Here is a 22599-nt window from a genome sequence, read left to right on the forward strand (position 1 = left end):
AAAAAAAAAAAGCACTTACTCCCATTGCAAAAAAATCCTCAGCTTGAACTGTGATTTACTTATGTTTATGTACTTCAGAATAAATACCTTATTATATAGAAAGTAACACTGGAAAAAAATCATGTTGTTCTGATCTTTATTAAGAGTTTCAGCTGGAGAAAACTTTGACCATGTTTCAAACTTGGTGAAGGCACAATGGCAATACACTCCACAGTGAAAACTGGTAGACTAAATCTGATGTTACTTACGTTATAAAAATATTTTGAATGCTTTAAATTTAAGTTGACAGCCTGAGGTATTTTCTGTTTATTCTGCAACAACTCGTACTTTATTCCCAATTTATTTTAGTGCCAGGATAGACAGGAGTTGTTGATTATGGGGACACAAAATCCATAGCAGGGCTTGGTTTTCATTGGGTACATGATCCTAATGCATACAGAAAACTGTGGGTTTAGGGATGCTGAGGGTTTTTTTTTCCTTTTTTTTTTTTTTTTTGATAAACAGCTAGAAAACATCCCAAAACCAGGTAGTCATAGGTCATTATGTCTGCTCAACTGCATATCTAAAAGCAAAGAAATGCCAGGTAACTGAGCTGTCTTCTCTCTTGCGTAGTTTTTCTGGCAGAAGGACTTTGAAAATGCCACCGAAGAGCTTTCTGATATCCTCAAGGAAGAGCTGGGTAAACGCGAGGCTCATGCCCTTAAATCTCCCCCAGTCTGGTGAAAACTCACTGCCTTTTTTTATTTGTCCACTGGTTTTGCTGGGCTTACCATGATTTATGGATAACGACCCCTAAACTGTATGGTTTGTGGTCTGTGTTTGAAAGCACGCCTGGCGTGGCAGAGTTGCAAATTTGCCTCCAAAATGGCTTTCTTAGGAGTTTTCCTTAGGAGCTTGGAAAACAACAGGTTCTTCTTCTTTCCTGGAGGATTTTCCCAGTGGTGCAGCTCAGACCCAGGACAAAGATGCCGGTTTTGATCCCAGAGCCAGTAATGTGATTTTGCAATCAAACCAGAGCCCCAGGGCCCTCCCTGCCTCTCAGGCTGGTGGAGCCTGGCCTTTGGAGCAGGAGGAATTAGAAGGGAGAGGGTCTTTACTTCTTCTCTGGTGTGAAAAGCAAGGAGATAAAAAAACTCTTGGAAAAATCCCACTTGGTTGATCACCTAGTCAATTTTTTCATGTTCTGTACTGGCTGGCTGTTGAAGTACAAGCTGTTCCCTTGAAGAAACTTCTACCTTCTGTTCACAGGAGTGTGCTAGACTGGCACTCAAAAACCAGTGTATGTTGGAAACACAGCCTTGGAGTTGTCAGAATACTGAGGGAGAGGCTCATTTAAACTTCTACCTGTGGCAGGGCTTGTGCTATTATCAATTCAGGACTGTTATGAGGAATGATGTGAATTCTTGTTTGTTTGAAAAGCCTCGCTTTCCTAAGTTTCATCTGGGGTGAAATCCGGGCATGAATCATCAGATCTGACCAGAATTTCATTTCCAGTCTGACATCCATTATCAAAGCACCTTTGCTAAGACATTACCTCCTGGGAAAATCAAGATGCTCCCGTCAAAAAACACCCTGTAATATTAAAAAAAAATATAAAAAACCCAAACCAATGTACAGAAATAAATACCCAAACAACAGAAGTAAAAGGGAAATGATGTCAGCATGAGTCACCTGACTGACTCTGTGTCTGGCGTAGATCAGGAGCGTTTCTGGAGCTGCCGGGGCGTTTATTCAGTGTTAAAATACTGCTTACAGAAGGAGGATGACACACCATTATTTTCTCTGTGGACAGTTCCTGATGTTTCTAGAACTTGGATTTTTCTTTAATAGTTTCCAGACCTAGATGCACTACTGATATCTTCTGTATTAGAGAAGTTTATAATCAATTTATAATCAGAGCTGTGAATGGAAAAAACAATGCCTACACGTGCTGCTCATGGACTTTAAGCAATAAAATGCAATTAAATCCATCCCCAAAGGCCAGGATGTGAGGAACCTCCTTTCACTGAGTATCCAACCCTTTTCTCATCCCATCTGGGGCAGAGTGTAGAAGAAAGGTTAGGAAATCATTTAATACAGAGAATCCCTCTCTTTAGCCCTCTGATCTGCTACTTTCTCAGATAAAGGGTGGTAGATTTCCTCTATGTCCATTTTCTCTATTCCATATCCTAAGGAAGCTTAAAATTTGGAAAGAAATTTTGTTCCCTAGTTTTAGGTTTCTGCACAGGACTGCAGGAAGAAGAGATACCCTCCAGAAAACAAAGCAAAATGCCCGTGGTGATGGAGGGAAAATCCGCAGTAGGTTTGATCCTATTGCAAAGGCACTTCCTGAGAGCTGTCAATAAAAAAATCACACTAATAATATTTTTAGAGATTTCTTTCCCCGTTTAATAACTGTTGGGATCTTCCTTTAATAAAGCTTTAATCTGGACAAGGCTGCCTGTGGAAAGCTGTGAATTTTCAAGTATTCAGTACTGTGTTTCAAGGTTTACTGAAGGTTCCTTAAACAAGGAGGGAAATTTTTATATATTGGTGGTCCTTTGGATAAAAATGCCCTCCTTTCCCTCCACACAAACACCAAAAAGAACTAATCAAACAAACTTAAACACCTATCACTTTATTGCATCAGTTCAGAGTAATCTTTCTCAAACCCATCACTGAGATGTGCTGCAGAAATTAACACACCACTTTCTTCACTTGCTTTGCACTTTGGCTGTCCAACACGCTTCGCTTCAGAACTTTATTTGCAAACTTCATTTGCTTTCCACTTTGACTGTTTTTCAAGCCAAACCCCAGAGCTGCAGAGCAGTTTGAGTTCTGAGGGTGCTCCCTGACAGCCCTGGGGTCTCACCTGGCCGTGGCTCGGGGGACCAAGCCTGGAGCAAGGAGCTCTGCTCATGAAAGGCCATCAGAGAAGCCCGAGTGAAACCCGATTGCCCAAGCAGAGCTGCAGGACTAAGTACAGAGCAAGAGGACTTGAAATAAAGTCAGTGAAAAAATGTCAAAGCAGCTTATTGTGGATTTCTTCTTCTTAATTTTTCAATCATGATCAAATTTATGACGCTTGCAAAATTTTGGCTTGTCCTACTGATGGGCTAGAAAGGGACTGAGAGCAAGAGGGTGGGAGAGTTCCCCAGAATTTTGAACACCTTTTCCCCTTATTGCTGTTTCAGATGAGGAAGGGAAGAAGATAGGGTAAAGCAAATACAAAGCCAATGTTCAAAGATACTTTTTGGACTCCCAAAATGTAAACTAGTTGTTGAAGTCTGTATTTAGACCCCTTTTGTGCTCAGAAAAACTGGAGCACAGGCAAAGTTACAAAAGACCTCGTTTTTTTGTTTTTACATATAAGTTTCCTCGCTCTCCTCTGAGGTTCTTAAACCAGGAAGAATTTCTCTTTTGTTGGCAGTTTCTGGGTCTTTGCTGGTTGATCTTTCTGCATTTTTAATATCTGTCATCTCTTTGCCATCTGGTTTGAAGCGTTTCATAATTAAAACAGAGAGCACTATGTACAAGAGACAGCATCCTGCCCGTAGTCCTGCAATGAGGCCAAGATACACATTCCTGGGGGGAGAAAAAGGGACAAAATGCATTTATATTAATAAAACTTTCCAATTCTGTATGGAACCAAGTAAGATATAAAGAGCAGATTGACAAAACCATCTATTCTCGGCCAGGTGTTGCTTCACGTTTGAAAATAAGAAATAACAGGCAGAAAGCAAATGACCTTGTGATATTTAGCCCCAGACAGGCTCTAATCAGGTCCCAGACTCACAGCAGAAATGTCTGGAGTGTGCTGCCATCCAGCAGACTCTGTTTTAGGGCTGACAAGAGGAGCTGCACCAGCTGGGCCTTTCTGCCTGGTGTCCCTGTCCTTCCCCAGCTCCCCCTGGCCACAGCTCCCCAGCCATCCGTGTCCTCCCTCCAAGGGGATTTAGTGAGATTTCTTATACAACAGGAAGCAAACAAATGAGGGATGAGGGACAGAATCTGCAGAGCTACACGTACTCCACAGCTTTTACCACCCCACAAAGCCAAAGTGTCACACCATGCACTTTTTTCATTATTCAGTGCAGAGTAAAACCAAACAACTAATTCTCCTGACTTCAGGCAGTACCCTGCAATTTTAGATGCCAGACTGAATAAAAATTATTTGGTTTATTTACATATTAAGGTCTAGTAAGGAGCAGTGGTGCTGTTAGACCCTAACCAGACAGCTGGCACGAGGAAAGTCCACCTTGGTCCCTGCTGCCCAGATTCCCAAACCACAAAGAGGATTACCTGAACTCTTTTGTGTCATACACTCTGCAGGACCCTGATCCCCCACAGCTTTTTGTCCCCCATTTCAAGCAGGTCTCATCTATCAAGGCACCAAAATAAATAGGGGCTGGGAGTCCTCCTGCAAAGAAAATTCTCACTGCATGATCTCAGACATGGAGCTCTCATCATTTAATGTCATGTAGAGAAATGAGGAAGTGAATCTCCAGGGTTTTGAATTATGCCTGCATAGAATGGGGCTAAACATCCAGTTCCAGCTTTGAGATGACAAGATTTACTTAAGTAAAAGTACTTAAAGGGAGTTGAAGCTATGGATGACTATAGCTTAATAATATCCAGCAAGGTAAATGTTAGCAATTCCCTTTAATGCTATTTTTATTAGCAGTTTAACTTCCTTTGTTTAAAGAAATAATATAACCAACATTTCTTTTGCAATCCCTGGTGGGGAATCCCATGCCATGACATATGAATATTTATGTATATTGATGTTTATATTGAGGTCTTGCCATTAAAAGGTGATTAGTGCAGTGCAAAGGGATGCAATTAAGCACTTGCTCCACAGAAACTGGGTAATAAGTGTACTATTTATATAGTACTGAAAGAATTTCTTTTAGACAGACAACAATGTTTTAATATCACCAGTATGAGGGAGAGTGAGCAATTTTCTGGAGTTAACTGTCCTAAAAAGTAGAAGAGTGATTCTCTGCAGCGTTCAGCTAAAATATGGAGGTTGGAAAAGAGATCCAAATGACCACTTGGGCTTTCCTGCAAGGCAGAGGTTTCAAAATCAGCAAACAAGGGAAGATGAGGCAAGGTTTGTTTGAGGCAGGGCAGACTATGTGTCTGAATAATTAAATGATTGTTTATTGCAGATAAACTCAAGAAACAAAACAGGCGAAGTACATGGGAGCTATAAGTGAATAATGGTCAGCAAAAGGAGGTGTCAGGGATATGCAGACTGATCAAGGTAAGTTGCGTCCACAATTTAAAAAAAAAAGAAACTCAAAATGAAATTTCCTTCCTTTGCCTCATTTATTTTCAGTGTAGAGAAAAAAATCTGAAGAGATAATCATAATATGTAAATATAATAATAATAATAATAATAAAAAAAGAAGAAGAAGAAGAAGAAGAAGAAGAAGAAGAAGAAGAAGAAGAAGAAGAAGAAGAAAAAAAAGAAGAAGAAAAAGAAGAAGAAAAAGAAGAAGTAAATACCAGGTAATCATAATATGTAAATACCACGTGTAGTAAGCTCCTCCAAACATTTTGAAATGTATAGTCTGCTTACAAAAAAAATTTTTTTGGAAAATTTCTTTTGTTTTTCTTTGGAGCAAGGGCACTGCAAGGGCTAACTTTGGTCTACCTCTTTGGCTTCTTTGACTACCCACTTGAAAACCCCAAAGAAATTAAATCTTACCAAGTACTCTACCACCCAGAGTTTCTATCCCAACAGCAAAGGATTTCAGGTCTGGCGAAACAGATCTGGAAAGGAAACAAAACCAGAGTGTTGAGGAAAAGAAAAATGTGTCTGCAGCCATGCTGAGAGCATCTGCCCGTGCCCCACTGCAGGAGCACTGTGGCTTACCCAGCACAGCCCACTGGAACCCTGACTGAAAACATCCACCAAGATAAAACCCAGATGTAGAGTCTCCTTCCACAGAACAACACCCATTGAAATAAATGCAAGAATCTACAGAAACTCATCCTGAACCAAAGTTCAGGTTGTGAGTACTTTTGGGAGATGATGCACAGGGACATGAAAGTGAACCCACCAAAAGAAGACAGTCCATGGCCACAAGTTAAGCTCAAGCCTGGCTTTATCAGGGGCTGCACTGGGCAGTGATGACCAGAGGGAACAAGGGTGTGCAGTCCTTGCTGAGTTAACCACCTCTGCCTCCAGCATTGTACAGAGAGACAGTGAATGTGAGTGGCCTGGCTGCAGAAACACCTCATCCCCACCAGTGGGAAGCAGCCTGTGTCCATCAGGTGAGCTGGAGAATTGACAAAACCCAGAGGGAGCTGAGAGCACGGGGGCAGGGGGGAGCCTTGCTGTGCCCAGCCTGCTCCCTGCACTGGAGTTCATGCACCAGCATCTTCTCCCTTCAGCATCACCACCAAAAGCTTCTCAGCACACAAATTAGGGCTCTGAAAACTGGCCAGCAAGGTGAGCTTTGCCCGTACCCCAGTGTGCACTCAGAGATACTGCAGGAAATGAGCAGCTTAGCACATCATTCAGTCATGTACACTGGCCATTGTGGTTCACCCATGAGCAGGAGGATAAAAACAATTCCACGTGACAGGCACAAAACATTGTCTTTTCTTCTGAATGCTAAATAGTGGTGCTGCTTTCCAACTGAAGGAATGACAATTTTAACAAATATTCCTGCTACAATTCTGTGCCTGTCAGCTGACCAAAAAAAAATGGGAGTGTCAGACTTCTCCCAACACAGAGGATATTGTGAGGCCACAAGGCTGAACAAAGGCACCTGTTTCTCCCTGAATAACGTGAACAGCACTGGCTATGGCTTAGCATTACATCTTATTTCAAGTCCAGTGCTCTGGTAAAAACATCCCTATCACTGGAATTGAAACCCAGCATTCAGGATCAGCATAATGCCCCCCCCTTTCATCACCAAAGTATCTACTCAGCATCCAATTAGAATTAAATTTCTGGACAGATATTTTTGCTCTGCCTCTGAAAAGAGATGGATTTCAGAGTACAGGCAAATAAATCCTCAGGGGCACAATTTGATCCACATGCCATTCCTCAGAGCAGGAATGAAATAGTAGATAGCATTTTCTGTTTCTCTTTCCCCAAGCTTTATGGTCAAGGTAAGATAAAGTATTTCACCTAAACATAATCATGTATGTAGGAGTGCCTCCTAAGGCTAAAATAAATGCACATGCAGTCTGTAATGCTAAAAAATAGGGAAAGGCTTTGGTACAGCTCTCTCTTTGGCATTGTCCCAAAACTGCAGAGGAATTGCCAAGGCCGAGCCCTTGTCCTTCCACACAGCTGCAATTGTGAAACACCTGAAAGGAGAAGATGAGAAGAATTTATTTATTCAGAATTCAGCATCAATAAACAACCATTTAATCAGCTAGATTTTTCACTCCCCATGCCAGCCAGGCTGTTGTTGGTGCTGAAAACCCTTGTGCAATCACCTCTGCAGACTGATGGCCAGGTCACTGATTTGCTCCAGCCTCTCTGAGCTGCTCCAGAGACACAAAGCAGCTGGAGCTCTAGTTTCAGCCATGCCACTGCTAGAACACAAGGTGCTCTGTGTGTGTTTGAAGTGGGTCAAAGCTAAAAAAATCAGATGTGAACTTATATCCAGCCATTCTGCTCAGGTATCCCATGAAGAAAATGTGTAACAATAATAACAACAAGAAAAAACAGAGGTGTGGACCAAATATGCATCATGCATGTAGGTCATGATGTGCCAAAACAGCATTTGGATTGATGATGGGCTTTGAAGTTAGCAGGACACATGGGTTTGAAGGCAAGATTTCCTGAAATGAAGCCTGACAATATTGATGGGACGTTTAAATACAAGCCTGATAATGCTGCTTGTCTTTTTCAGCATTGTCAATTAAAGCAATTCTGCTTCTGCCAGAAGATATAAGCATTTGCACACTCTTCTGCAAACATGGTTGTTTTCAACAATCTTGCTCAGGCAGGATTATTTGAAGTCCAGGAAATGGCCTTGCTGCTGAAAAACATATCTTCCCTATATCTAATCTAAAGCTGCCCTCTTTTAACTCAAAACCATCGCTCCTTGTCCTGTTGCAGAGTGATCTAGCCCCTGGATATTTACCATATTCCTTCCTGTCCCAGATGAGGATCTGCAGCCTGCAAAGCAGGCTGTCATGTACGTGATGCCATTGTCCCCACAGACAGGGTCCCACTGGTCCACCTTGCAGCTGCACCCAGCATTGCAGCTGGCCGTGTAGATGTGCTTGCTGGAGGAAAGGGGCTGCACTCTGGAGGACAACAGGAAGAAATTCAGGAGTTATTTAGAGAAACTTCATAGATAAAAAAAATTTAAAAAAAAATTAGGCTATTAGGGAGTGTATATATATATATATATATATATATATATATATATATATATATATATATATACACACTTATATATGTACTTATTATAGATATAATATATTAGATATACTTAGGTAGGGAATATATATATAAATTATTATATATATAAATTATTATATATATTAGGGAGTAGGCAGGAAGTTGTCATACTTTTTATATATACAATATACTTATATATATATAATATATTTTATATATTTTATATATTATATAAAAATTATATATAATATAATAGTGTATACAATATATAATTATATAATATACTATTATATTTATTATAGCATATTATATATATTATATGATATATATAATATACTTATTATATACTTATATATACTTATACTTAATATACTTACTATATACTTATATACTTATACTTATTATATACTTACTTATATATTATATATATTATTATATATAGTTGTCATACTTATTATATATATAACATACTTATTTTATATGTGTATAATATAGATATTGTATTTTATATATCATATATAAAAATATTCATAATATAATTATATATAATATATATAGCATATACTATAATATTTATTATAGTATATTATATATTATATAATATATAATATACTTATATACTTATATATACTTATACTTAATATACTTACTATATACTTATACACTTATATACTTACTTATATATTATATATACTATTATATATAGTTGTCATACTTATTATATATATAATATACTTATATATACTTAGGGAGTATATATATTATTATATATATATTAGAGAGTAGGCAGGAAAAACAAGGAGAAAGTGAAGCGATCAAAGGGAATAAAGAAATTCAATTTGCCTGTAATAAATGCAATCCTTTTTTTAAAAATTTGCCAGAACATATAGGTGTGTTGTCAGAAACAGAGAATTTAAGGAAAAGAAAATTTGGGAAAAGGAGAATTTAAGAAAAGGAGAATTTAGGGGAAAAAAAATGTCCAGTTTAAACAAATTTGAAAAATAAAATTGATATATTTTCTCCATCCCCAGCTTCAGGCATGACTTCAGGCTGCCAGTTCTGCCTGAAAACCTGGGATTTTCTCTTTCTGTGCATCACCCCCAAGAAGCAGCTGTGCCAAGTGGCCCTGGCAGCCCCGGGTGAGGGGTACACACCCAGAGTAGGGCGCTGTCAGCCCGGCCACCTGCAGCACCTCACAGCTGCAGGTGAAGTACAGCAGGTTCAGCAGGTAGGCCACTATAAAGGTGATGCAGGCAAACTTGGCCATTTCTGTTATGTGGAGCTTGAACTTCTTGATCAGGAAGCCTCCTAGAAACATGCCCAGGATTGTGACAGGTAGAAGTATCACGCCTGCAAAGAGGCAGTAAAAAAAAAATGTTAACTGCTCTCACTTGCATTGACTCTTCTAGAATACATTTCTAAAATAAATAGATGCATTTCATTCTATTTCAAGAATACATTTCTAAAATAAATAGATGCATTTCATTCTATTTCAATAATACATTTCTAAAATGAATAGCTGTATTTTATTCTATTTCAAGAATACATTTCTAAAATAAATAGCTGTATTTCATTCTATTTCTAGAATACATTTCTAAAATAAATAGGTATATTTTATCCTATTTCTAGAATAAATAGGTATCAGATACCTTTTTTGGGGCTGATTCTTTGAGGTTCTAATGTTTGTATTACCTTCTAGTAATTTCACATCCCCATTTTCTTTTGCAAGTCATATTATGACTTTAGAAAGCTCAATATTCATTTTTACTACATTGCTGTTTGTATGTAGCTGTAACAAAACCTGTACAGGTGCCTGTTAGAATCTGGAGTAAATGATAATGCCTAGTAAATTTCATATAAAATAAAACATGAAACTTTATGAAAGCTACAAAAAAGCTTTAGAATACATTTCTAAAATAAACAGCTGTATTTCATTCTATTTCTAGAATACATTTCTAAAATAAATAGATGTATTTCATTCTATTTCTAGAATACATTTCTAAAATAAATAGGTATATTTTATCCTATTTCTAGAATAAATAGGTATCAGATACCTTTTTTTGGGCTGATTCTTTGAGGTTCTAAGGTTTGTATTGCCTTCTAGTAATTTCACATCCCCATTTTCTTTTGCAAATCGCATTATGGCTTTAGAAAGCTCCTCAATATTCATTTTTACTATATTGTTTTTTGCATGTAGCTATAACAAACCCTGTACAGGTGCCTGTCAGAAACTGGAGTAAATGATAATGTCTTATATACCTATATATTTCATATAAAATAAAACATGAAACTTTATGAAAGCTACAAAAATGCTTTCGGAGCAAAAGCTCCGAAATGGAGCATAAAAGGAACTTGCATCTGGCTCTGCACTGGATTCCATTGTGACCTGAGAGTGAATAATGAGATTATTTGCATTTAGATTTAATCTGTTCAGTGTTTCACAAACACCAGCCCTCACTTGCTAAACAGGGAGGTTTGGCAAGGTGCTACTGCCAGGGGTTTGCCTTTCTCTGGTTTTACTCTTGGTTGGTTTTCTTGGTCGTTTCTGTAAAATTTTCTCAGCATTCATGAAAAAAAAATATAGGAAAAAGAAAGTTCTTCCCACATTTGTAGCTGACTAAGGCATTGTGTCTTCAGATTAAAATAATTCCGTATCAGTTCTGCAATGACCTCACACAGCCTGGTTTTCCTTCCAGATTATGAGACCATATCTATCACTGTAAAATTAATATAATTTAATATAATTTCAGCATTCTTTTTTGTAGAACACCGCAAAGTACTTATTTCTGAAGGAACTGGTAAAGAGAAAAACAGCTTTGAAATGAATGAAGTGACTCAAACTTTTATATTTTGGTTTCATATTGCTTATAAAATTGGAATTTGTAATCAGAAGGAAAGAAGATTTATACCAATATGTTACTCTGAAAAGAAAAAACACACATTTCATTAAACAGTTTAACATTTTTTTCTGTTAGTTTTTACTTAGTTGCAGCTGATGTTTGATGTGTGGTTTTCACTCATGAAAACAGACACAGCCCAAATCCCACTATGAAAAAAAAAACTTCCACCCAGTTTAATAATTATCTAGCTCACTGAATTAGGAGCACTAAGAAAATAAGCACTAAAATTAACACCCATTTTCCAAATACAGTTAGAAAATTAGGAAACCACTACGTGCTTCCTTTTTAACCAAAAAAAAGTTCGCATAAGCTCCTTGTAAAACAGAAGGCAAGATAACAAATAAAAGCTTCCTTTTTGACCCTGGAATTGGAAAAGAAGTCAGGCACCTACCAATCAGAAAGATGGCTTTAGCCACTGACACATTGAACTGCTGCTCCATGAACTTTGTTTCGTAGGTTATTATCCCAACGAGGGAATTGTACTGCAGAATGGTGAGGAAGATGAACACCACAAAAATTGGATTTCCAAACAGCTTCCTGAGGGCTGGCAAGAAATCTGCAATGGAGAGGAGACACTGTACACCCTGCTAAACACAGAGAGGAGCTGTTTTGGCATCCTTTAGAGAGTGAAATTAACTTTGATTTCACTGCTGGCTGCCTTGCAGGTTATAATTCTGAGCACAGGATTGCTCAGGTGAGAGTTCCCATTGCCAACATGTGCCTGACAGCAGGAGCAGCCCAGTGGATGCTGAGCTGGGAATCAGGATCCTGGACTACTATTATTATAATTATTATTATTATTATTATCAGGATCCTCTGATCCTGAGGCTCCTCAGGCTCACAGCACACCTCCTCAATGCCTGCACAGAGCATCAACACCCTCCACCAAGAGTAAAATGTGCTCCACAAAGCAGGAGCCATCACCAGCCCCACAAGAACCCCACAAGAGGGTGATGTTTAGAAAACAGAAGCACCTGGCCCCAAAAAAAGGCTGGAATGATTTCTGGGACCCTTGGTTAGAATATTAAAATCCATTAAAACAAAGGGGACATAAACACCTGCATTTAGACTGTATTCTGGCTCTTGGCACAGCTGCCTACAAGGTGAGAGTTCAAAACACATCTGCTGGAGGTGTGCACAGATGTACAAACAAACCTTGGGTCTAATACCAAAAATATAAAAATAAAAGCAGTGGCTGGTTGGATCTGGTGGTTCCTGTATGAGATGAATTCAGCACCCCTGAGCTCAAACACAGGAGCTACAAATCCAGTGGAGTGCCTGCAACACCTAAGGTAATGAGCTCCACGTTTCCTTGCCAAACTCTTGCCTCAGTGAAACACCAGCCTGCCCACCGTGGATTGCTCACTAATGAGGGGTGGGATGCTGTCCCCACTCTCTGCTCATAACCATGGCATTGTGGCTGTAGCACATCACCTCACAACTCCCAACTGGGCATCTCTGCTGCTCAGAGAAACAGCACAAGTTTTTCCCAGGTCTCTGACATCAGAGAGGACTGAAACTCGCCCTAAGCATGTAATTATAATAGCACAAATTAAAGACATTTTTTCAATAGTTTGCAGTGCAGAAACCCGCAATTTGGTGAAGGTTGTGTGAGTCCATGCTCAGCTCACAATAATCCATGAGACAGAATTCGTACGCAAATATTTGGGCAATAATATTTCACCTTTTACTGCCTCTGAGAACTTTAATTGTGGCTGAGCTGGGGGGTCTATTTTACAGGGATCTTGAGCAGGCAAGTGACTAATCTTCAAGTTCTCATTCTCTCCTTCCTTTGGTAAGGAATAAGGTAAAAACCAGAAAGGCAATGAAGCAATGAAGTTGACAGCTCCACAGATAAGCAATCCAAGCCACCAGGCACCAACCCAACGGGTGTCCTTAGGATTTATGCTGATGGCATCTGTAAAATACAGAAAGACAGGAAAATAGGGTAAATATTATGCAGAGCAGTTATTATAGATTATTATACATTACTGTATATCCTCATGTACATAATTTATAAGCCAGAACAGAGGTCATCTATGTCCCCTATGAAGAATTCAAATGCAGCTTGTTTCAAATCATAGAATCACAGAATAGTTTATGTTGGAAGGGACCTTAAAGATCATCTTGTCCCACCCCCTACCTTGGGCAGGGCCACCTTCCACTGTCCCAGGCTGCTCAGAGCCCATCCAGCCTGGCCTGGGACACTGCCAGGGATGGAGCAGCCCCAGCTGCTCTGGATAAGTTGTGAATGACCCATGTCTGGAAAGGAATCAGTCCCATGCAGTCAAAAATAGATGTGTCCATTCAGGCCCGTGGTGGCATTTCCTTTCCACAATCCTCCAATACTCTCTGGAGGAATGAGCAAAAGGACCCTTTACCACAAAAAAAAAAAAAACCAAAACCCTTCCCTTTCTCAACATCCCAGAGTGCCCTCCTTCTCCATCCCCAAACTCTACAGTTTCTCCCCAAATTTCCTCAACTTTCCCCTGGGATTAGAGACTTTCAAGTGATTGGAACATGAATTTTGAGATGAATCTTTGCTGCACGCTTTTTAAGAGAACATACTTTCTGCTAAGTGTTGAAAGTGCCCATGAGCCTTTCCCTGTTCCCTCAGCATGGGGAGGGCCTTTTACTCAACCAGTCTTTTGTTCTCAGCTGCACAGCAAGGGTGCACCAAGTGTGTGTGCAAGCATAAAAAAAAAACAGTGGGAGTTTTTCAAGGGCTATTCCAACCGCGCTACAACACCCGATTTAAAACCTCCATATCTGAGCAGGAAAACCTCTCCAGACAGCCCCTGGTTTTGGGGCTCTGTTTTTGGGGAAGGTGCTTCTTGGCATGGAGGTTTCTACACCCAGACACCTTCTGGCTTGACGTGCCACCCCACGGTGGTGGCCACTGGTCCCTCACCGATGTCCACGACGCCGACGTCCACCCAGAGGCTGGCACAGAAGGAGCCCAGCAGGAAGCCCAGCGTTGGCCCAAACATGCCCGAGGATCTCACCAGGCCTGCAGGAGAAGAGAGACAGCAAAAAACTGCATGGGCAAGGCAAGCCTTCCTCTCTGAGGGCAAGGAAATGAGAGAGGAAGGAGCAGGCCATTACGGAACGTCCTGAGGGGCAAGCTGCCCTGGCCACAGCCGCGGGGGAGATCAGAAGCTGGGATGCCCCTAGGAGCAGATGAATAAGCTGAAACCCACAGAAAGCCACACTGCATTTTGCTGATTGCATGTGTAAATAAAGCACGATTTGATTTTGGTTACCACTAGTGGCAATCAACAAAAAACGAAACAAAATATCTTCTAAATAATTCACGCATAGGTTCTCGCCTTCCCTCGCCACTTTGTGTTGTTCTGTTGAAATTTAGGGGTGAGCAGGTAACAGGACCAAGCTACAACTGAGTAATTTGGATTCCTGAATTCTAGGGCAGAACTGACACTTTGAAGTTGCAGAAGGCTTCATGCCATCAGAAAAGAAGGAATTCTTTAGCAAATGCCTCAGAGTTCTTGCCCACATCCAGCACTGTGCTCTGTAAATCCTATTGTGCTCTACTGCACAGATTTTCCTCCTGAGAGAGAGTTGATTCTGCAAACTCTCTTCTCAATGTAGTGATTGCTCAGTTTATCACCCAGAACTTCTGTAATAAACTGCTACATCTTAACAAATATGCTTAATTTTCTGTTCCTTCCCATGGCAATTCTAGTATTATTGCTGTCACCACAACTCTATGAAAATTATTTTAGTTCATTCTATTAAGAAAATGCTGTCTCTGCCTCAAAATAACTTATGTTCTTACTCAACTAAACATTAAAGGACAAAGGAAAAAGGAGAGACAAAGCTGAGACTTCTTGTTCAAGGCAAAACAACGGGATTAATGCTCAAAATTCATCAGCAAGGCTTGACTGACGTTTTTTATTACAAGACAATTTTTTTTTGTTGTTTGTATTTTACAAGAACACTGATTATAAATTGATTCAGCCAGATAATGAAAAATAGGATATAGAAAAGAATTAAAGTTATCCAAGAAAATAAAGTTCTGCTCTATGGAAAAGATGGAAAAGATTGTTTCAACTTTCACTTTTTCTGCAAAGTCGTTCAGTCCACCAAAATGGAATAAGTGACTGAAAACTGCTATTCTGAATGTAAAAATGAAATATTTTAATAAAGTGTTAACAAATACTTTATTTATCTTGCATAAAAGAATTTCCATTTTGGTTGAATCCATGCTACTCTCATGTTTACTTTATCTTTTTGATCCCACTTGCCCAGTAGTCCCCAGCCTGTCTCAATCTCTCCCACATTAAATTCTGACAAGGAAAAAAATCAGCTAAACTTTTTAAAACACCTTTAATCAGAAGCTCAGAGGCGATTACAAATATTTTGGATAACTGCTGAGAGGAATGCTTGTTTTTGACACAATACTTCCATTTTCTTCAACCTGCAGGTTTCCTCATTCCCAAATGAAGACATTGGCTATGGCCTTACCCTGAGCTCTTCCTGAAACTGTGTCTTGCTGTCTTTCTGACCTGCTCAGTTTCACCAAATTGACTTCAGGCCACACAAACACCCCATGCTAATAAATCAGTTTGCCAACAAATTAATTAGCCTGGGTGTAAGTCTCTCTGTCTTGGGCAAGAGGTTATGTGCCGTCAAAACAAGACCAAAACCCCAATTAGAGAGGATTTGTTACAACACCCTGGCAAGGTGCTGTTTATCCTCCAGCAAGGAGTGACTTTGACCAGCTTTCAACTGGAAGCGTGCTGCATGTGAAATTCAAGAAGTCAGGTAAGAGCTCCTGAAACACCTTCACGTTGCTGTAATTAATTGTGATTCATTACAGATCCTCACGTTGAGGATCATTCCCTTGTCTGTGAAACAGCGATTAGGAAGAATTTGGTGCTCTGAAGATGTGGGACTGAAGTTGATATGCCAGATAAGACAGACACGACTTTGTACTTTAGGGAAATGAGTATTTGATTATGCTTCTTTTCACCACAGAAGCTCCTCTGGGAAAGCAATAAGGCCATCCTGGAGTTATCCCTAGAAAATTAATATGAGACCTCTTTTGCACTGCTTGGGTTGTTTGGTTTTGGGTTTTTTTTTGTCTCTGTACAGCTCAAAGTTATCCAGGTAAATTTTTTTGTTCAGCATTTGCTTGACTATAGAAACATTAAAGAACAGAATTTCTAGCATAAAAATCGTTCATTTGTATACATTACCTATGTAAAAGGCTGAGTTTTCTTCTTTAGAAAAATCATCGATATATGAAACTCCCAGAGGCATAATTGGTGCTTCCCCGATTCCACGTAGAAGGTTCCCCACCAACACAAAAAGCCACAGGTAGGAATTTGTTGTTTTCTCACATCCTGCAGGCCACAAACATTCATACTTCTGTGAACATAATTCTGTCAATGCTTTACAGCAGCAGTAAAATAGGATAAAATATGGGGGTTAACAATCGTTATGGGGTGGGTTTATGTGTATCATGGTTTCTAGCAGGGGTTTTACTGCTTTCCAGTAAAAAAGGGTGTCCAACAGGGACAAGCAGAAGGGAATCCAGCATCAGAGCTTCATCTTACCAGCATTTATCACTGTGCTGAGTGTTTCTGTAGCTTCTGTGGCTGGAGGGCCCTCAGACCCCGGGGAGCAAGCTGACACACTCGTGGAGGAGTTGTCCACACTAACAGTTATCCTTTCATAATTGTAACTGGAAAACAACTGTGTGAAATACAACTGACACATGGAGGACTTTGCTCTGCAGGAAGCGTGTCTGAGCCCTGTGTTCACACGTGTTCTCTCCTGTCTCACACACACCAAGTGGAGGGGAGGCCCATTCCCAGTGCTTTGCTTTAAAAAAAAAATGGGTATCCTCATGCCATTTTCAAATGCTCTGATGATTCTAACCCCAAAAATTTCCTGAGATAAAGAGCATCAAATCTGCTCCCACAGATCATTCTTTAGACTGCAGGACAGAGGCAGAGCTCATCCACATCTGTGTTTTTCCACAATGGCACCTCTTTCTCACCTTTGTGGCAGATGCAAGGATGCCAAAGGATTGGAAAGGTGTGACCTGTATCTGACAATTATGTGTTATAGCTTAAATGGGAATGGGGTATTTAGATATTTAATTCTCCCCAAGTTTATATTAAAATCTTCAGCATTTTAAAGAGCTTATCATGAGTAGCCACCATGGAGAAAGAAACCTTTTCCATCAAGATCTAATTACAGCTCACTTAAATATGAAAAAGGAAACACAGTTTTAAATTTATATTTATATTTATATTTATATTTATATTTATATTTATATTTATATTTATATTTATATTTATATTTATAGTATTTATATTTATAGTCATTGTTTATATTTACATATTTATATTTATATTTATATTTATATTTATATTTATATCAATATTCATAACAATATTTATATCAATATTTATATCTATATTTATATTTATCCATCCCAGGTGAAAAATTCAACCCACTTAATCCTTAGTTATGCATAAGTTCTGTAGAAATCTGAGGTTTCTCTCCTGCTTACCTGCAGCAAGAGGTAAGCTTTCAGAGTGGAAATCAGAAAGCCAATATTTAAAAATCCACCCATTTTCCTGTTGGAATAGCTGGAAGAAACTGCTACTGCCAGGCTTTTAACTCAGATGTATGCTTTAAAAACCACTTTGCAGGATCAAGTTCCACCAGTGCATAACATGAAAAGTCTCCATATTTACCGTCCCATCAGGAACTGAGGCATCACTGACAAAAAAGCTCCTACAGACATGATGAGACACCCAACAGCAATTATTTTTGGCCTGTGAACTCTTGGTCCAAGGTAGCTCACCAACACCATCACCATCAAGTTACCTGCATCAACAGGAGAGAGAGCAAGCACAAAAAATAGGGTTTTTGGGAGTCAAAGAGTGCTAAGAAGCTCTTATCCGCTTTTGAAGTGCATATACCTATCTCAAAGCTGCCATCAATAATGCCAACAATCGACGATGAGATTTCAAATCTCCTTTCAATTTGACTGGACATGCTCTTCATGTAGCTTCCAGAAAATCCTTTGGCAAAAAAGGAAAAAGCTAGAGCTCCAAGAAATATCTGAAGAGAGAAAATAATTGAGTTTGCAAAGTAACAATTTTTGCTTTACGGCTGGATGCCTGAGCAACCCACTCAAGAAACACGGAAATCATACTCTTTGCTTTCTACTTCTCTGTGAGGAGAATCTGCCTATTGTTAGCATTAAAACAGATTTTACTTTCTTTTTCAGGGTGGCCTCCAAAACCTCTGCTACTTCAAAGAAAAGGAAAATTGGCATTGATGGTATGCACCTTCTAACTTTCCAGTACACGTTGGTTCAGCTGTTTCCTTCCTTGCAGCATAATGTTGCTTATTTCTGGCACTTCTATCACATACTCATATCTGGTACTTACATCTTATTTCCTCTCCTTCTCCTGTTCTAAAACACACGAATAAAAAGATTTATCTGCAACTACCACTGTGACTACAGCACACCTCTAAATAAATTGTTAGCAAAATATGACCTCATTTTTCAACTTCTGAGCACATTTATTGACTTCTGTGTGCTTGGAATCACAACCATAGAACAAGAACGGGTTGGCTTGGAAGGGACCTCAAAGATCATCTTGTCCCACCCCCTGCCATGGGCAGAGACACCTTCTACCAGAGCAGGTAGCTCAGAGCCCATCCAGGATGGCCTTGGATTCTTCCAGGGGTGGGGCATCCACAGATTCTATGGGTCAGGGCACCACCACCCTCACAATGAAGAATTTCTCCCTAATATCCCACCTAAACCCACTCTCTGTCAGTTTGAAGCCATCCCCCCTTTCAACATCCTCTCTTCGTCTTTCTTGTTGGCTCCTTCAGGTGCTGGAAGGCCACAAGGAGGTCAGCCCTGAGCCTCCTCTTCTGCAGTCCCAATTCTCCAGCCTTTCCCTCTGTGTCCCTCCTCTGGGCTGGCTCCATGTCCTTCCTGAGCTGGTACCCCAGGGCTGGAGGCAGCTCTGCAGGTGGAGTTTCAGCAGAGCAGGGCAGAATCCCCTCCTTCCCCTGCTGCCCAAATCCCTTCCATCCCCCTGTGGATGCAGCCCAGATCATTTTCCCCACCACATATAGTGCCGTACATAACTAACTGAATTTTGGTAGGACTTCAAATGAAAATTCAGTGTTCCAGAGAAAATATGTGTTGGGGGGGGGTCTTCCATACCTTTAGCTTTGAACAATTATGGCACACGGTCTTGGCAGGAGCTGCACTGCCCTCGCTGTCCTGGAACAGTGCTTTTTCTTTAAGCTGGCCAGCAGTGATTGGTCTGTCCATGGTTTTCCTTCTCCTGGTCTGAAATATCTCCTGTTTGGAAAATATTGCTGTGTTTAACTATTATTGCCATAAGAATTGCATCTTCCAGTGTTTTTCAGACATACTCAGTGGTGAGACACTGCTTGAGATATCTGCACGTTGGCATCTTTTCTCATCTTTGAACACTCATTAGAGAGTGCTCAAGGTAACTACTGCAGCTAATTAAGGACTGGTGCACCTGATCCCTGACATCTGCTTTCTAAAAGGCTCCAGGATTTCTTGGACGGATGGAAAAGTTATAGATAACTTGCTGAAGATTTTAGAAATCTTTGTGGAAAAGGAAAGTCCCCAGGCAGCTGAGGGCTGGGACAGTTTGTCAGGAAAACACCTTCACCACACTTGAGCCGATTCTCTCTGAGATATGCATTTTTGATCACTGGTCCAGAATAAATGGACCTTTGGCGTGATCCAGTAGGCTTCTGCTATTATATTTCTGAGGCTTTTCTTAGTGAACACCACCATTCTGTCAGCATTTGAATGAGTAACATCATTTATTGGATAAATCTTTGTAAAATCACAAATGATGACAGAGGAGAAAAATGGGGTGAGCAGTATGGTAGGTAAAGACATATCAAAGGGAAAGAGAGCACTGATTAAAAGAAACAATGACTATCTGTAAGCCCACAAGCCTTCACAAGTTCCTGCAGGACAGATGACAAATGTAGATATTTTAATAAGATTGATAAAGTTTTAAGTTTAAAAGTTGGCTCTGATTCAAGGAGTTATCTTAACGATGTTGGCTGGTGTAGATTAAGCTGATCAGGGGAAAGCAGCTACTACTGAGGCATCTGGAATGATAATAAGTAAAAAAAAAAAATATTTCCAAATTTGGCTGTTGGAAAACTGGTGCAACAGTACCAAAATCAACCAGTCAGCTCCTATATGCACATTTGCACATATATTAAAGGAGTATAGAAGAATATATATCGAGAAATTGGCCTGTAACATTTCCCCCCCAAGATGCTGGGATCTCAAACAAGCCACGCTGTTCCAGCCACATGGGAACTTTCCAGGTTTCCCTCCTGCAGGCCCCTGAGGCCAACTGGCCCATGAGTGGAGCCCACCCAGATGCCCAGGGCTACCTGGGTTCCCTGGGAAATGCCCACCAGAAAGGAAAGAAACCCAACAATCCCCCAGAAGCTACTCCTAACCACTGAAAATAGGCACTGATGTCTCATAAAGAGATATAAAGCTTCATAAGGACTCTAACTTGATTTTTGTAAATTTTAGTTCCAAATCCTAATCCAGTGGGAGGGGACTGCGAAAAACAAACATGTATATTTCAGACTAAGCCCCGTATGAAACTTCTAAAGGGACCTAACCTTCCTTAGACCATCTTCAGCAGCTTCTAAATCAAAAAAAAATGTTTTAAAAGTAAGTTATAGATAATTAAAGTGTGGTGAAGTCAGACTTACCCCAGTATTTATAGGATAGGAGCTGAAAGACAGAGTTCTCTAAAGCAAATACATTCTTTATTGATTTGTATTTTGCTGATGATTAACTCTGTGAAACTGCTGACTCTGGTAAACAAACAGTATCTAAATCAGTGATGTGGTTTTCTTTTCAATAGATCAAATTTTAAATATAAAATTTTATTTATGGTGCCAGACTAATAATCTACCTGAAACTCATAGAAAACGTTCAGTTATAGAAACACTTCTCTTCCACCTGATAGAGCAATGCCATTTTCCATAACCACTCTATGAGGATCTGAACTTTGGCAAACCAGTGAATCATTGACACCAGTGGTACTTAAAATTCAATGAAGCAACAAAAATGATAAAAGATTTCATTTATGAATTAGGGGTAATGGATGGGTTTTCCAGGGAGGGATAAAATACACTGCCCCCAATGGGAACGACAGCACTTATCCTTTAAGAAAAAAAAAACAAAAACAAAAAAAAAACCAACTGAATTTGCAGAATTGTACCTTAAAGCCTTTCAAGTTTAGTGCCAACGAGATGTGCAGAAAGGCTGCACTGGGAGCTCACAACTGAACAAACAAACAGGGCGACTACGGAATGGCAGGGAGCAGGGAGGAGGGACAGGGAGAGCACTCACTTACTTTGTGTCAGAGCGGTGTCAGGCTGTTTCTCTCCCGTGCCCCAGGGCTCCAGGCTCGGAGCCAGCACAGCGTCACAGCCTGCTCCCACAAGTGGAGCACCTCACCACATGGCTCTTAAACCTTGGATTTCCTTCTTATGGTGATTGCAAAACTTTCCCACAGTCAGCGGTGCCGGAGCCGCGCAGGACGAGGCAGGGCTGGTGCTGGCAGTGCTTTGGCAGCCTACCTGCCAGCAGTGCCAGCCTCTCCAGGGTGGAACAACTTGTTTTCTCCTCTCTTTCTTTCTTTTTTTTTTTCCTCCGATGTCTAAACATCGCAGCTGCACTAAGCACCTCTCAAAGGGAGCTCCCTACCATCCGCCCAACAAGCACGGAGCGGTTCAGCTCTGGGAGGGCAGGCTCAGCTTTTCCAAGCACCCTCCCAGCTTCACTCCTTGGTGCCTTGGAGAGGGTCACAGGGACACCAAGGGATGGCTGAGCTCCGGGAAGGGCATGAACAGCTCATGGACATCTGCCAGTTTTGGGTATGAGCCCTCTGTGCCCCAGCCCCAATGCAGAGGTTTGCATGCAGAGCCTTGACCATCTTCTTCTGCACAAAAACACACTAAGGGATTTGCTAAAGACTAAATGAACTCAATTGTTTATGAGTTATGGAATTACGGAATCATAACTTTCATTCAGAACTAAAGAAAACATTATGAAAGCCAAAAGAAGTTATAAACCTGCTGAGTACATAAATATGCAAGCTCTCATTGCCCCCTGAAGCTTGCCATGGTCATCTTATCATTTTATCTGTCATAGTTGCACTTGTGATTGGATTTTGCTTGATAGGATTTTACACATTTTACTGTGGTCATTATATGTTTATTGATCTATTGTGGGTCTTAATTTAAAGTTTCAAT

At 40.1% G+C, this 22599-nt stretch overlaps 1 protein-coding gene across 5 annotated transcripts; it reads right to left on the reverse strand.

Moving 5' to 3' along the window:
- Positions 1–2601: 2601 nt before the first annotated feature.
- Positions 2602–21959, reverse strand: LOC119708614 (solute carrier organic anion transporter family member 1C1-like). 5 transcript variants are annotated; one of them, XM_038155196.1, is made up of 15 exons: positions 21695–21959; positions 19484–19624; positions 18216–18357; positions 17988–18120; positions 16836–16963; positions 16476–16622; positions 14168–14320; positions 12941–13174; positions 11648–11812; positions 9511–9706; positions 8094–8259; positions 7127–7308; positions 5693–5757; positions 4282–4399; positions 2602–3564 (listed from the first exon to the last, which is right to left on the reverse strand). In XM_038155196.1, the coding sequence occupies exons 2-15, from the start codon at positions 19592–19594 to the stop codon at positions 3342–3344; spliced, it is 2163 nt and encodes a 720-aa protein (XP_038011124.1). In that variant the 5' UTR covers positions 19595–19624; positions 21695–21959; the 3' UTR covers positions 2602–3341. The 5 variants fall into 5 exon arrangements, with proteins under 5 accessions (XP_038011124.1, XP_038011122.1, XP_038011125.1 ...); XM_038155194.1 differs by having other exon boundaries at positions 21699–21958; XM_038155197.1 differs by having other exon boundaries at positions 14168–14266; positions 21699–21955.
- Positions 21960–22599: the final 640 nt, after the last annotated feature.

Source organism: Motacilla alba, chromosome 1A (genome assembly GCF_015832195.1).
Source record: "Motacilla alba alba isolate MOTALB_02 chromosome 1A, Motacilla_alba_V1.0_pri, whole genome shotgun sequence".
Classification (NCBI taxonomy): domain Eukaryota; kingdom Metazoa; phylum Chordata; class Aves; order Passeriformes; family Motacillidae; genus Motacilla; species Motacilla alba.

Excerpts from the sequence above, each read along its gene's own strand:
- LOC119708614 (XM_038155196.1), bottom strand. The coding sequence starts at position 19,594 with ATGGACAGACCAATCACTGCTGGCCAGCTTAAAGAAAAAGCACTGTTC. Across the intron at positions 8,260-9,510 it reads CTGACAGCGCCCTACTCTGG|AGTGCAGCCCCTTTCCTCCA; the intron begins GTGTGTACCCCT and ends GTTGTCCTCCAG. Across the intron at positions 3,565-4,281 it reads TATGACACAAAAGAGTTCAG|GAATGTGTATCTTGGCCTCA; the intron begins GTAATCCTCTTT and ends TTCTCCCCCCAG.